The 15,666-nt window shown below is 56.2% G+C and overlaps 1 protein-coding gene across 9 annotated transcripts in view; it reads right to left on the minus strand.

Moving 5' to 3' along the window:
- Positions 1-3,080: 3,080 nt before the first annotated feature.
- Positions 3,081-15,666, minus strand: part of PTPRF (protein tyrosine phosphatase receptor type F) — an 84,844-nt gene continuing 72,258 nt past the window's right edge. For 5 of the 9 annotated variants that reach the window (XM_058303760.2, XM_058303752.2, XM_023586334.3 and 2 more), the window contains 14 exons: positions 12,875-12,907; positions 11,951-12,048; positions 8,864-8,987; positions 8,572-8,747; positions 7,686-7,805; positions 7,288-7,442; positions 6,923-7,208; positions 6,642-6,820; positions 6,223-6,349; positions 5,859-5,984; positions 5,489-5,643; positions 5,248-5,383; positions 4,707-4,771; positions 3,081-4,200 (listed from right to left, as the gene is read on the minus strand). In XM_058303760.2, the coding sequence (XP_058159743.1) occupies positions 4,017-4,200; positions 4,707-4,771; positions 5,248-5,383; positions 5,489-5,643; positions 5,859-5,984; positions 6,223-6,349; positions 6,642-6,820; positions 6,923-7,208; positions 7,288-7,442; positions 7,686-7,805; positions 8,572-8,747; positions 8,864-8,987; positions 11,951-12,048; positions 12,875-12,907 (1,964 nt within the window). In that variant the 3' untranslated portion in view covers positions 3,081-4,016. Of the gene's footprint in view, positions 4,201-4,485; positions 4,772-5,247; positions 5,384-5,488; positions 5,644-5,858; positions 5,985-6,222; positions 6,350-6,641; positions 6,821-6,922; positions 7,209-7,287; positions 7,443-7,685; positions 7,806-8,571; positions 8,748-8,863; positions 8,988-11,950; positions 12,049-12,874; positions 12,908-15,666 lie in introns of those variants that run through there. The other 4 variants (XM_058303751.2, XM_023586335.3, XM_058303759.2 and 1 more) reach the window with 4 other exon arrangements.

Genomic DNA, 15,666 nt, shown 5'->3' on the forward strand with positions numbered 1-15,666 from the left:
CAGCCGCAAGCTCTGCCTGGAAAGCTTCTCTCAAAGGTGTTAAAGGGAACTCCCTCACCAGCTTCACGTCTTTCCTCAAAATTTGTCTTTGGAAAGCAGACGTAGCTCAGTGGTTGAGCATCTGCTTCCCAATTATGAGGCCCCAGGTTAGATCCCCAGTACCTCCCCAAAACAAACCAAAAAACCAACTCTCATTGGGTAGCAAACATAGCTCAGTGGTTGAGCACCTGTTTCCCATGTATGAGGTCTTGGGTTCAAGAACTCCTGATACCTCCTATAAAAGTAAAATTAAAAAATCAATCTTTTCAAGGTCCCCCCACACACCTAATTCCTCTTGTACTTTTTTTTTCCTTCCCCCTTCCCTCACAACTGCTGTTTTGCTGTGTCCATTCACTGTGTGATCCTTTGTGTCTATTTCTCTTTTTGTCTTTTCTTCTCGTTTTCTCCTCTAGGATTCACCAGGATTCGATTCTGGGAACCTCCAATGTGGAGAGAGGTTCCCTGTCACTTGCACCACCTCAGCTCCTGGTTTCTGTTGTCTCACCTTGACTCTTCCCTTTGTCTCTCTTTTTGTTGCTTTACCATCTTGCCAGATGGTTTGCCATGCAGACACTTGGCTTGGGGCAGACACACCTTTACCAGCAGTCCCAGGATTGAACCTGGGTCCTCTCATATGGTAGACAGAAGCCCAAACACTTGAGCCACATCTGCTTCCCCCTCTTGTACTTTTTCTCATGGCACTTACCACCTTCTAACAAACTCTATCTACATTTATTATTTTCCCTAGGCATCATCTGTTTTCTCCTACTAGAGTATAAATGCCACAAGGGCAGGGATCTTTATTCATGTCCCTGAAGTACCTAGAACAGCAACTAGCACACAGCAAATGCTCATTACTTGAATGAATGGATGAGCCTGAATTTTCTCCTCTGTAAAATGGGTATAATCTCCACCTCATATCTTAACTGAGGATTACATGAAATAATACATTTCAAATAGCTTGAAGAGCAGAGTCACCTAATCTCTTTTAGAATACTATTTCTGCTAAGACTTACAAATAAGCAACAGAAAAAAAAAGCAGGGGAGTGTAGCTCAGTGGTTTGAGCACGTAATTTCCCATGCACAGGGTCCCAGGTTCAATCCCTAGCAGTGGGTGGAATGTTTCAAAACAGCTTGTGGGAAGGCCTGGAGCTGAGAGATAGGCACCAAAAGTGAAGGTAAAGAATTGGTTTTGTCACAGCTGGAGGGCAAGGTGCGGAGAGGAGGAAAAGAGGCTGCAGAGGCAGCTTCTGCAGAGCCCCGGCAGCTGGGTGGGGATCTTGCCAGGGCAGTGACTGCCCACAGCCACCCACTAGGAAGAGTGACTCTGGCTGTTGTGTTGAGGATGGGTTGGAGGGGGCAGGGGGACAAGCTAGAAGGCTTGGCTGCAGTCCAGGTGAGACTGAAGGTGGCAAGGGACAGAAGCAATGAAGATGCAGAGAATCCAACAGGTGCAAAGGAGCGGAGGCAGAATGAGCAGGGTGGGGATTAGTTGAACATGGGGCTGAGGAAGAGACCTGGCTGGAAAATGGGCAATGGGGTGCCACGCGCTGCAGTGGGGGAGTGGGATGCAGGGTGCTGGAAAAGGCCGAGACTCAGGAGCAGACCTAATTAGGCGTCGATCCCAGCACGGCCGCTTACCTGCCCCCTGGTCTTTGCCAAGTTCATTCACAGAAGCCTCCGTTTCCTTATTTTCGACATAGAGAAGAAAATATGCTCTGTGTGGTTGTTCTGAGAATGAGTGATAACATCCAGAAAGCACTTAGCAGTTTTTAACAGTGGTGTTCTAAGATGGAAATGTGGTATTCAGCCCTCATTTGAAAAATAGCTCATTCTTTCACTTAAAACCATGGAGAATAATGCAGTGACAGTGTTGTCTTTCTGAACAAACAGTAATATGCCAGCCTAGGTGCTGGGGCTAGGAATGGGAGGAGGCTGACCCCAGGCCTCGCTGGCTCACAGTCTCAGGAGACAGGTGCCCTGGCAGGAAGGTGGTGAGGGCACGAGGGAGGCAGGTACCTCACCAATCAGGGACACTTGCATCCCTCTCACCATCAACTCAAACTCCTTAGGTGCACAGTCTGGTTCTGTCCAGTCCACCTCCAGCCCTGCCTCGCCACTCCAGGGCTACTGCATTATCTTGTCATTTCTCACATATGTTGGTATTTCACACTTCCAAACCTTTGTATGAGCTATACCATCTGAAATGCCATTTTCATCTTAATTAACCACTACTCACCCTATGAAACACACCACCAAGCTACGTCACCTCCTCCAGGAAGCCTCCCCTGATGCCCCCACGAGGCCAGGTGCTGCTCCGGTCCACCCACAGCACCTCTGCACTGGACTTGTCGTGAGTTTGGTCACTGCTCATTTGTGCATTTCTCTTCCCTACTTGTTCCAGGCCCTTGGGCTAAGGACCTGGTCTCCTTTATTTCTCTATTTCCAGAAGTTCCAAGTTTTGACAACCTGATAGGACTTGTCTGATCACTAGTTGAGGGGCCACAGAGTTCCAGGAGCTGATACTGCCGTATGTCCAGGGGTCAGAGGGCCACACTGTGTTTTCGTGTCCAGTATTCACATGGCAAGAATGACATGAGTCCTCACTCACCCATGTCCCACCATCGCAGCTTCCACTGCCACAGCGGAGGGGTGGATGGCAGGATAAAGACCCTGGCCTTTCCTTACAGCAGGATGGAGGTGATGAGAAAGGGGGAGTGCGCCTCCGAGTGAGGGGGCGTGTCCCAGTACCCCAACATTGGGACCCAGAACGTTCTAAGGGTGAGGAGAAGCAAAGGGTATACTCCCTAGCCCCTGGTTCTGGGTCCTGTATGGGGAACTGAGTCCCATATGGGTGCCCCTTTCTGAAAGCAGGCAGCCACGACGGGAGCCTGCCCCATCACAAGTACTCAGGACCCAAGGCAGAGAGGGGAGAGCCCGACTGCCTCCTGAAGGCACGGAAAAGCCCCCAAACCCACCCCTAGGTATGGACGTAAGAAGCCCAGACTCTGATTCTAGAAAGAGCTGAGACAGAGGCCTACTTTGTAAGAAATCTGATTATTCAAATTTATTACCATCAAGAATTATGCAATGATGCTGTAGTTTTTCTTAACAAATAGAAAACAGACTGTGTACAACAGTGAACTCTACAGCACTAGCATCCACAAGGTAAAAATGAATGTTTCATTCGACATTACCAACCCTGGATTGTTGATCTTGACTGAGCCTAGCTAGTTTTGGGGATGTCTGGATCACATCCCTCAGCTAAACAGCTATGCACCCTTCCCGCCCCCATTTACCTACCTAGACAGCGCTGCCCAGAGGAAGAGGCCCTTTCCCTGCCCCTCAGCAAGCCGAGATAATAAGGACTGACTATAGTACCATAAGAGAAGTCCAGTAGTCTTGCCACATTGGTTTAGGAGGGCATCTTGAAGGCGTGGAAAGAGTGATTTTCAGGGGCTTGGAAAACAGCTGCAAACCAGGGAGGGAAGTGATCTGGCCCCTACTCTGAGGACAGACATGTGCTTCCAGGCCCACTGGCCTGGACCTGAAGGGTGGCCACACCCCTGGGATGGGGGGACGGGGCCCAGCCCTATCTGTGCCAAGTGGCCAGGCCCCACAGCCTACACACGCCCACGCGTGACTGCGGTGCTGGGGACAAAACAAGGCTCAGCGGGCCCGGAGGCTGGCCTGGCAGCAAGCCCAGGGACCCCAGCGCACAGGGCCACCTCCCTTGCAGAGGTGTGAAGCACAGGCCAGGGGATGACTTGATTTTCTCTTTTTTTGTTGGTTTTTTGTTTTTTGTTTTTAACCTTTGCAAACACAATGGTGATGAGGCAACACCTTGCCAGGCTCCCCCAGACACGTCTCTGATTCTGGGCTGTGAATACTAAACATACACGGGAATAGACGACTGGAGATGAGTGTTTCCTATCTCCTCCCCGCCCACCACTGTCTGTGGGGTCTAAAAAAAGCCTCTAAGGAAAAACAAAACAAAATAATAATAGTAAAAAAATGCTTTCCCTGCATTTGGGTGAAACAGGATCTTCTCTGAAGGGCTGAAGAGCAGCTGGATCAGTGACGCCTCCTGGGCCCATGGCTGAGCCTCTGCTCCGGCCAGCGGCCCCCGCTCCACAGGCAGGCAGGCAGGCATGTTTTGGCCTTCAGCAGTAGAAGTCATACAAAAAAAAAGGCCCAACGTGAACTCGAGAAAAAAAAAAAGTACCCCAACTCCCAGAGTGGCCCATTCTGCATTAAAGATTTGCAAGAGGAAAAATCAAAGGGAAGAGGCATTAGAATCCCTTGGTCTCCCCGCTTAATTATATAAAAAGAGGGGCTTTGCCCCCATCCCCACCCCATGAGAAGAAGCATGAGAAACGCGGCAGCAGAACAGAGCAGGAAGTGGGTTCCGGGGGAGCCCGGTGGAAAGAAGACCACGGCACCTGCCTGCCTGCCCGCCTGCGGCCTGCCCGCCCACTCGCCCAGGGGTGCTCTGGGCTGTTTGGTGTGGCAATGTTCCTGAAACGCTGTGATCCCAGTGGGCTGTGCTCTGCCAGCAACAGCATCTGTGCAGGAGGGCTGGACGATGGTCGGTATGGCTCAGAGGAGCTGGGTCCCCCCCGGAGCCCCTGGGCGGGGGCGGCGGAGGAGAGGGGAGCGGTAGTTACGTTGCATAGTGGTCAAAGCTGCCGAGGTACTCCAGGGCCGCGCGGTAGCACAGCTGGTACTGGTCCTGCCGGGACAGAGGCCAGTTGGTGTGGGCAGCGTCAGCAGAGAGCCCCGCGCTCTCTGCTGAGGGCATCCTCGCTGCAGCCAGTGGGCGGTGGCGTTAGCTTCCGCTGGCTGAGGGCAGGCACTGGACGCAGATAGCCGCCCTGAGGCAGGGTCTGCGGGGCCTGGAAAGCCTCTGCAGGCTCCCCCCTCTCCCCCTTCCCTCTCCCAGATCCCCACAGCAGCCTGCCTTCCCGCTGCTTCCCTAGTCCTCTTTACCTGCCCCTAGACTGCCCACGCATGAGCACTGCTACGTCCCACCCCTAGCCCGGTGCCAGGCACGCCACTGGTTCCCGAGACTGAGCTGCGGGATGAACCAGCACATCTCGCTCATCTTGAGCCTGAGACCTCAGAGCAGGAACGGTAACTGCTGGTAACACGAACAGCGCACGTCCCCCTGGGCCTATCCACAGCCGGCCGCCTTGGGGGCCCGCGTACCTCTGTCTGCACCATGGCAGGACGCTGCGTGCGCAGGGTCTTCACGGTCTGGAACATGTCGACCACGCCCTCGTAGCGCATCCGCTCCAGAACGATGCTCAGGGTGATGAACACCCCGGTGCGGCCCACACCAGCACTGCCCAGGGACAGGGCGCGGTCAGGAGTCCCGCCCACCTCGGGCAGCGGGTCTGCCGGCCCCTCCGGCGCCCACCCAGCCTGGCCCCCACGGGTACCGGCCCACCTGCAATGCACCGTGATGGGTCCATCCTGCCCGAACTGCTCCTTGGTCTTGTGCACCTGCCCGATGAAGTCGATGAAGCCCTCACCCGTCTTGGGCACTCCCTGCTCTGGCCAGTCCGTGAACTGGAACTGCCGGATGGTCCTCGACTGCCCATCCTGGGAGAGGTGGGCGAGGGTTTGTGCCCACAGTCCCACCCAGTCAGGCTGGGTAGTCGTACAATGACACAGGCATGCGGCGCCGTGAAGGGGTACCCCAGGCCGTGCTCACACGCTGCACACCCGCGCCCGAGGCAGCCCTGGCCCACGTGGACCCAGGCGGTGTTACAGACACACTCGCACACAGACAAGCTCACTCTCCTGCCAACACTCACCCGGGCGTCTGTGACCTTGAACTCACGCAGGATGTACTGAGGCATGTTGTACTCGGCCATTGGATCAACAACAAAATATTGGTAGCGGGCGGAGCGCTCCGCAGGCCAGTACTGGTGGCACTTCTCCTGTGGACAGAGGGCCGGGGCCCCAGACTCAGGCAGAGAGGAAGGGGGTCTCCAGGTTTCAGAGGATCTGGGTCAGGAGGTGGCGTTAACGGGGGTCTGAGGCCATGCTGACGGGAGGCTGGGGTGTGAATGGAGAGAGTGAAGAAAGGGGCATCTCTCCCACAAGTGGCTGGTGTTCTCCCAGGGATGGGTGGGCCTTCCAGGTAAAAAGACCCCTCTGGGGAAGGGGTGGGCTCACCCTGCCCATCTCCCGAAGCTTGGTCAGCATGACGATGATGGTAGAATTGTGCTCCCACAGCATGCGCCAGAAGTCCTCAGTGCTTTCTGCCAGGGGCCCCTGTGTGGCTATGTAGGCCTTCTGTTGTCTGAGGGTGGACATAGTACGACAGGACATGCAAGAGCTGCTGCTGCCCCCAGATTCTCCCCTGAAACTGCCAGTCCCTTGGGGCCCGGCTCAGATCTACCCTCCTCTAGGAAGCTCCCGCTGCTCTCCTCAGCCCACTCCGGTTTTCTGGACTAGCTCCACTCTGCTGACCCCCAGCTAGCCAGGCACAGGCCTGGGAACCCATGGTGGGACAGTGACAACACTCTGCTGTCCCCCAGCTAGCCAGGCACAGGCCTGGGAACCCATGGTGGGACAGTCACAAGCATGCTGACCTATAGCCGTCCAGGAAGCTGGCATTGATGTAGTCAGAGCCCTCCACGCCACGGATGGGCTGCAGACACACGCGAGTCAACTCGTACGGCATGATGTTCACCAGGCGGTTCTTGAATTTGTTGCAGGGCAGATTGGCGCTGATGAAGCGGGATGTGTGGGCCTTGGAGCTGGCCAGCAGCTGGTGGGAGGGAAGGGCTGCTCAGGCCTGGCTTCCTACAGGGACCCCCATCCCACCACCCAGTCTGGGCCCCTGGAGCCAGGCAGCCGGCCCGAGGCCCACCTTGAACTCGAGCTCCATGGCGGTAACGCTCTCTCCAGGAGGCACCTGGCCCAGCTTCTGGATGTGGGCGTAGAGGTTGCGCGCAGGAACCTCCGTGTGCCCACACGTGGCGGCCTCCAGCAGCGCCTCGTGGATGAACACATACTGGTCCTCGGTCTGCACCATGTAGTTCCGCTGCGACCGCATGCACGTCACGTGGCCGTAGATGTCGACCGTCTTCTCGTGCTTCATCCGCTCCAGCATGGCGTCGATGACAATGAAGCAGCCCGTGCGGCCCACACCCGCGCTGCAGGACGCCAGCTCGGCTTGAAGCGGGGCCTCCCCTGGACCTCCCCGCCCCCTTGGGTGACACCACGCCCCCTCACCTGCAGTGCACCACCATGGGCCCTGCGTCGAGCGGGTTGCAGGCCTTGACCCGCCGCAGGAAGGCCAGGATGGGGGTCGGGTACTCAGGCACTCCGTGGTCTGGCCAGGCCATGAACTGGAATTGGCGCAGCTCCCGCTTCTCACTGGAGCCGCTCTGGGGAGAGGGGTGGGGAGAGATGCTGTGACCAGGAATCTGCCTGCCACAGACTCGGGCCAGAACGGCCCGCAGCCTTGGGGCGGCTGGGAAGAACCTGCACCGCCTTCTCTACCTATTGCACCCGAGCCACAGGTGCCCACACCCCACACTCACGCCCCTCCCACACACCGGCTCCCACTTTCACCCCCAGCATGCCACGCTCAGTCTGGGCTGGGAACAGACACCAGGGCGGGGCCATACCTTGTGGAGCGCGAAGGTGCGTACAGTGTACGTGGCCAGCTCCACTGTGTCCAGCAGGGTCACCTGGATGAGGCCGTAGGTCTCAGTGCCACGGGCCGGCCAGTACTGATCACACTTCACCTGCAGAGGGACAGGCAGACCAGGTGTGAGGGTGGGGGTGGCAATGAGGAGGCTGGAGGGCACCCAAGGGCTTAAGACCGGCAGGGACTGCAGGGGAGAAGCAGGCTGACGCTCCTGCCTGCTGGGCTGTGAGCCCCCAGTCCCAAACTCTCAGACCCACTGTTGCTCTCCCCTTGTAAACCAGATCAGGTCCTCACGTGACAACCCACCCCAGAGCTGCTGGTAGAGTGAGGACCATGATTGAAAATTATTTATTCATGACCAGATCGCACCAGGCACATTTTCTGCCAAATTTACCCATAACGTTTATGCGCCATTTTCAAGCTCTGTAAATTTTACGTTCCAGTCAGTGCTCTGCAGTGAGAACACAGATAACAGCAGCTCTTTCCGCTAATTAGCTTAGGAGATGTGCTGATGCCCCAGGAACACACCAGCAGCTGGGGAACGTGGGAACATCCCGGGAGCACACCAGCAACTGAGGAACCTACCAGTATTCCCAGAAAATGACAGCATCTGGCATGACACATTACCATCCCAGGAACCCACTAGCATCTGGGGAACATGCTAACATCCTCAGGAACACTTCAGTATCTAGGGAACATGCTAACATCTCGGGGCAGCCTGGTATCTGGGGAACATGCAGATACCCCAGGAAAATAAGAGCATTTGGGACTCTCCTGAGGAAGGGAGAGAAGGAGCTGCCCAAAGCCCCTGGGAGGCCGAGTACTTCCCGCCCCCACTTCCTGCAGGGCCCGCTCGGTCTGACCCGGGATTTCTCCTCCAGCCGCGTCATCATGACCACTGTGGCTGTGCGCTGCTCCCACACCATCCGCCAAAAATCCCCCATGGTCTCGGGCAGCGGCCCCTGCGTGGCGATGTAGGCGTTCTGCTTGCGGTAGCCGTCGATGTAGTTGGCATTGATGTAGTCGCTCCCGGGGACACCTGAGGGCAGGGGGGGGGGCATGATCCCAGGGCCCCCAGGACCCGTGGGGCTCTCCTGTAGGATGAAATGCCCCCTACCAGCAAGGGGATGAGGGTGCACCCCGCCCTCGGCTCACCATCGACAGAGGTGAGGATGACTCGAGAGTGGTCATAGGCGATGACGTTTGCGTAGCGGTTCTTGGGCTTGTTCACCTCCAGGTTTGAATTTTCCCATGTGAACTGCTGCCCAGGATCAATGGACTGCAGAGAAAGCGAGGGGGTGGGCGGGACGAGGTCAGAGCCGAGGTCTACTGACTTCCCCGCACATCCTGCCTTTGCTCCTCCGACCACGGTCAGTCCCTCCCTCCCACGGTGCCAGTGAAGGGCAAACACCACCTCCCTTGGCCACGCGGCTCCAAGGCTGTCACATCTAGGACAACTGCCTGTCGGGAAGGTGAGGAACCAAGGCGTTCCTGGACCACGGTACCAGATCCCCTTGCCCAGAAGAGAAGTTGAGGACAGGAGAGACATCCCTCAAGCCCGAGCTCCAACCAATAAAACAAGATGGAAACAACGGACACTGCTGAGGGTTCTGGTCACCCACTGCAACGCCGTGCCCAGCACTCTCCTACCTCTCTGGCTGTTCCTTCTCTGTCTCCCCTCCTTCTACCTGCCCTTCCTGTAGACAGGACATGGAGCAACTCCAAGGTTCATTCCCGGGCCTTTTTCTCTTCTCACTCTATAGTCCTTCCAGGGTGACCTCATTTGCTCCCAGAAGTGGGAGCAAATGGTAGGCTAGAGCTACCCAGAACCCCAGTTGCAGCCCAGAGCATTCCCGTAAGCTTCAGAACTGAATGTCCAGCAGCCACCTGGAGGTGCCATAGGTCCTTCAACCTCAACCCCTTCTGGATGGAGTTCATCAGTGCCCCCTCCAAAGCTGGCTCTCCTGCTGAGACTGCAGCTCAGGGAATGGTGCCAGCGTCCATTTACCCAGAAGCCCAGGCCAGATTCTGCAAGTCAACTTGAGTAACCTCTCTGCACCCCTATTCAATCAGCCACTAAATTCGGACTCCATCTCCCCTTCAGCTCTCTCCAACCTGCTGCTGCTGCCCTAGGCCAAATGAGCCAACTCAGAATTGGCATGTCCCTGCGCCACTTCCCTTTTGCCCAACTCTGACCTACTCTTTGCTCTGCAGCCAGAACAATCCTTCCAATATGCAGCTCAGAATATCAATTTCCTACTTAAATGCCTTCCATGGCTCTTCATCACCTTGGATGATAGTAATAGCTGAGTCCCAGTGAGAACTGACTGTGTACCTGGCACTGTCCTAAGCACTCTGCATGCCCGCCACCTAATCTTCTTATGAAGTGGCTCCATTACTATCCTCATTGGACAGATGGCTAAAATCCCAAGTTCCCTGCAGAGCACTTGAGGTCCTCCATACCTTGGCCCCAGCCTCATTAATCTCCAGAGACTGAGCATCACCCTTCTGTGAGACGCGCCAGCACACTACACCCCTCAGCCTGCTTCACTGCCGTCAGCTACCTTTGCCACACTAAGTATCGTGACATATTGCCGTGATAACACATTCAGTGCTAATTATCTGTCTGAGCGTATGTATGTCCACTATCTGAGCTCCTTGACAGCATGACAGTGAGTACATCTGACTCCATATCCTTAGCTCCCGGTGTAGGGCTTGGCACACAGCAAGCGCCCCACAAATGGAGATGAACGGTGACTGGATGTGAATGATAACAGAGCTATGGGATCTTGGCTGAGGGCTTAGGTGACTGGAGAAGGCTTTGTGGAGGAAGAGAAAGTCCTGCAAGAGAATTCAGATAGAAGAGAAATTGGTAGAAGATGAAATGGGGACCCCATGAGCCAAGATGAGGCTACAGTGAGCCTGGACAGTAAGGTGCAGTGCAGGTGCCTGCAGGGCTGGAGCAGCGTGTCTGTGGGACATGGGACTGGATGAGGGCAGGCAGAAGACAGGGAAAGCTTTCCCCATCAGAGAAAGAACTGAAGGCTGGGAGTCCAACTCACAAGCTTTTTTATCCTTATAGAAAGGCCTTTTGCAAATCAGGGCCCAGCAGGCACCCACAGGTAGGAATAACATGATTTCCTTGCCACAGATGTGTTTACCAATTTGCCTGCCAAGTTCAATTTCTTCTTTGGAAACTTGGCCCACAGCTCTTGGAAAGGGAATCCTGGTACCCCATGACACATACCCCAAACCCAGCTAAGGGAGGACATCTGACCAGAAGGGGAGCAAACTCACAGGGTGGGCTGAGCCAACCCATCAACCATGTATCCATCATTTATTAAGGGTGAATCCCATGCCAGGCCTGTCATAGAAGCTGGGGTAACAGCAGTGGATAAGGCAAAAGACACCTCCACCTGGGCTTTGTAGAGGAGCCAGGTCTCCTTTATCATCTCCTCTCACAAAGCCCCTCCCCAGTGGGGTGGGACAGAAGTGCTCAGAGGCCAGGCCACAGGGGCATAGCTCTGAAGGCTGAGCCCCTAGCTGACAAGAGTCAAGGTCTGAGCGTGTGCAGGGCCCCGAGCCTGGCCCTGTGCTCACTGAAGGTTTGTGCAGCCCAAGCAGCAAGCCCCAAGTCCCCTGGCTTCCCAGATGCCTGCAGGTGTGTTATTTTGAGTATACACATGAGCACAGAAGCATGCAGGACCCGGGAGTTGGGTGGGCCTGGGTTTGAACCCTGGTTCCACCACTCAGCAGCTACTTGACCTTGGGTGCATCAATTTCCCCTCTGAGCCTCTGCCTCCTCCTCTATAAGAGGGAGATGACAGCACCCATTTCACAGGGCTGTGGGGAGAACTACAGGAGACGACGCCTGCAAAGTGCCTAGCCTGGTGTGGCCTGCAGTGAGCTACTGCTGAATGCTGGCTCTTACAGCTATTATTTTTGGTCTGTGCATCTGTGATCCTGTATCTGGGCCTCTGCTAGCACATGGGCATGTGTCTGAGTGTCCAGACACAGGGGCCCTCAGAGCGTTTTGAAGCAACTCCTGTGGTGACCACCAGAGGGTGCTCAAAAGGGTCTGGCCCAGGCCTGGCACCTGAGGAGCACACACCCCTCCTCTCTGTGCTCTGGGGATATCTGGAGCTCTGGCCGACAAACAGGACCTGGGGTAAGACCTCAGACCTGAGACAGGACAGGAAAGGACATGGGTCATGCTCACGGCAGGGGGTGGGGACATCTCACCTCATACTCCTGTGAGAACTTGAGGCCATCGTTGGCTTTGAGACGCTCGATGTTGTCTGCCAGGTCAGTGATGGGGATGGGCGGGTGGTCTCGCATGCCTGGGGGAGGCAGGGGCACACAGGCAGAGTTAGCACGAGACCCGAGCAGGCTGAGGAGAGAGCCCCAATGCATGTATGTGCACATGTGAACACGTGAGACATGGAGCACTGGGCACTGGTGGCATGGAGACGGCAGCACATGCGGCAACAGGATGGCGGAGCACATGGCGGCCAGAAGGGAGAAGGGCCAGAGAGGAGAGTGTGTGTGTGCTACGAGCATGTGGCAAGGACGGTGACACGGCACTGAGTGGGGGCACCAGGGCCCTGCCTGGAGGGCTCCACTCAGGAGCAACGAGAGGCTTCCTCCCACCAGGATAGAGGCTGAAAACCCAGTGTGGACAGCTCCGGGGACGGAACCTGGTCTTCCAACCCCAGGGGCGGGGGCCTCTCCAGCCTGCACACCGCCCTGCCGGCCCTGCCTCCGGGCAGCCCTCCTGCCCCTCACTGGCACCAGTCACCATGAGGAGGACTTGGTGAAACCGTGGTCCCAGCCCCGAGTGTGTGGATGGAGTCTGCCAGGACACAGAGATGGAGAGAGAGGCAGAGCCAGGGAGACCAGGAGAGGTACATGGAGAGGGCTCAGGTGGAGATGGGAGACAAGGAAGGCAAAGAGGTGGAAACAGGGGCCAGTAGGAGAGAAAACAACTGGAGGAGGCAAGTTTAGGGGAAAAAAGAGAACATGAAAAGAAAAAGATGAGACAGCAAAGGGGGGGGGGGGAGGAAGAATTCAAGGAGGGAGAGAGGCTATGGGGTGAAAGAAATAGAGGGGTGGGAACAGACACGGAAGCCAAAGTATCCCCCAAACACGGGAACTTTGAAAACTAACTTGAGATATTCGGGCAACTGGGGGCACTGGAACCTGTAGAGAAAAAACAAAACAAAACAAAAACAGAACAGAAAACAATAGGGCAAGAGAAGAGAGCCCGTTAACCTTTTCTGGTTCCAAGGCCATCAGACATGGTGATGGGTAGGACAGGAGGTGGAGAGAGCTCAGAACGCTCGGGAGGGGCTGCAGGTGGCGCGGGGCGGCACGGGGCATCACGGGTGGCGCGGGGCAGCGCAGGGCCTGGGTGGTGGGCGAGTTCTCCCACAGCCCGTTCTGCTCCCAAGCAACAGACGGGTCCTCCACCTCCGGGGCCGAGTGCTCCCACCCCTGGGAACCCGGGCAGCCTCGGGGCCTCTCTGTGACTGAATACTAGATCCAGACTGACCCTCGTCCCCTCTGGTATCAAAACTTGGTCTTGGCTATTTTTGGCTGACTTGGCAAAAAGGAAGCGAGCTTTTATTGAGACGAAGCATGTATGGCAGGAAATTAAATGGTCGATCAAAACAAGCTATACAGATCCTGACTATACTATTCTTTCAAGCTTTTCTGTGGGTTTGAGACATTTTTGGAATAAAAATTAAACTATGAAAGAAAAAAATAAATGTTGAACTAAAAGTAAGAAAGAAAGTCCAACCATCCCTGCCTCCCCTCCTTTGTCCTTCTGGTCCCTGGTTCACAGAGAATTCCACGGTAGCTGGCAGGTGTGTCCTCCGCCAGGTGCTGCGGTCACCCTGGGAGCTGTTCGTGCTCACAGGGCCGCCTCTCCCCACCAGTGGCCTCTAGAAACCCCTGCAGCTGTGGTGGTCCTCACCGCCCTGCATGGCCTTCAGTGCCACTGGAGACCCCCCCCCCCTGGTCCCTCTGCTCAGACCCTGCCATCCTTTCCCACCGCAACATCCTTCTCTCGCATCCATCCTGGACGCTGCGTTACCCACTGATCCTTCTGGCTCCCTCCTGCCCCTGCAGCTGCAGGGATTCCACCGCGTGCCCCTCGGCACCCCCCAAACCTGTGCTTCCAGCACTGATGTCAGTGCTGAGCTTGGAGACCCACAGTGGACCCGCCCCACGTGTGGCCGCAGCCCAGCTCAATGCCTACACTGGGTTCTCGGCACCTCACACTCCCTGGCTGGCCTTCTACAGAGTCTCCTGGCCCCAATTTCCTCTCCCCCACCCCATCCTACACACAGCTGCAGAGACAGTTCTCAAACACTCCCCTGTGGGAAACCTATCATGCCTCCCTATTACCCTCAAGGTGAAGGCCAAGCCCCTTGGCAGGTCATTTAAGGCCCTCTGTGACAGCACCTTTGCTTAAGCCCCACCCCCGATGCCACAGAAAGCCGAGGTGCTCGTAACTGGGTGCACGATGAATGCTTCTGCTCATGCTATTTCCACCGACGGCTGCTTCCCTTCCTCCCCCTTGGCCCAACCAGGGTCCGAGTGGCTTGGTGTTGACTCTCAGAGGTTTCTCGGGCCTCCAGGTCCCCACTGCCCCAGAGCTTTGACATCCCTCAGATCTGCACACGCCAGGTTGCGACTGCCTGCTAGGCCCGCCTGGCTCGCTCTCAGTACAATCGCCCTGGACTCGGCCACCACGCTGTGAGGAAGCCCAGGCCACGGGAAGAGGTCTCATGTGGGCGTCCCAGCAGATGCCCCAGCAAGGCTCCCACCAATTCTAGCGGCCACTTCCAGACACGTGAACAAACGAGCTTTAGAATCAAGGCGTCGGCAAACTTTTCCTGTAAAGAGCCAGATGTTAAATATTTTAGGCTTTGCTGACTTACTGTCTCTGTTGCAGCCTCCCAACTCTGCCTTTATTGTGCAAAAGGGGCTACAGACAATACATAACAACTTGACTTACGAAAGCACGTGGTGGGTCACGTTTGACCCCTGGACCACAGTCTGCCAACCCGTTTTAAATGATTCTGGTGCACAGCCTTGAGTCTTCTGACCGAGGGCCCAGACGTTCTGGAACAGGACAAGCTGTAGTGCTTGTGCTCCCGTCTGAGTCCTGAGAGGACTGTTCTAAGCCACTACCTTTAGGCAGCTTAGTAGGCAGCAGTACCTCACATTTCTGCAATCCTCTGTGCATGTGCTAGTCGCTCAGCCCTGCGGTTGTCTGGACGTTCCCTCTGTGGGCATCCAACAAGAACCCACCAAATGTAGACACCGGGGCAGGAAGACGAGCAAGACCCAGTTCCCAGAAGCACGGTGCTTGGAGACTGTACTCGAGGTGAGTCCAGTCCAAAGCAAGAGGCACCGTCATGGGGAGCACAGGGGCTCTGGGAGCTGAGGAGACACCTGACCTTGTCTGGAGGGTGGGAGGGGAAAGATGTTTCAGGGAGAAGGAACAGCCAGAGTGTCCTGTGAGAGAGGCTGGGGGAGGAAGGGCAAGCACTGGCGCTGCCCTTACAACCAGGGTGCAGCCTTCAGGACAGACAGGAACAGGCCCTGCCCCCTGCCGGGGTCTGCTGGGGCCATCCCCACGGCTAACTCCCTAAGCACAGCCCTCTTTCCTGAGAAGAGGTAGAGACTGGCCACCTGTGGGGGATGTGGGCTCTGTGTACTCAGAGGTCTTGACTGAAGACAAGGCAGGGGCTAAGCAGCTGTGCTTCCCGAGAGGCTCCTTGCCCCAGACACCTGTCTGGGTGCTAGGTATAGGGGGGTTCCGCAGCCCTCTCAGACCAAAGGGGATGGGTACAGGGAAAAAGGCAACAAGGAGGGAGAGGGGCAGAAAATGGGGGCATGGGGCCCAGGTCCCTTGTTGGAGGCCCAGGGGCCCGCAGAGTCAAGCC

Source organism: Dasypus novemcinctus, chromosome 9 (assembly GCF_030445035.2).
Source record: "Dasypus novemcinctus isolate mDasNov1 chromosome 9, mDasNov1.1.hap2, whole genome shotgun sequence".
In the NCBI taxonomy this organism is placed as follows: domain Eukaryota; kingdom Metazoa; phylum Chordata; class Mammalia; order Cingulata; family Dasypodidae; genus Dasypus; species Dasypus novemcinctus.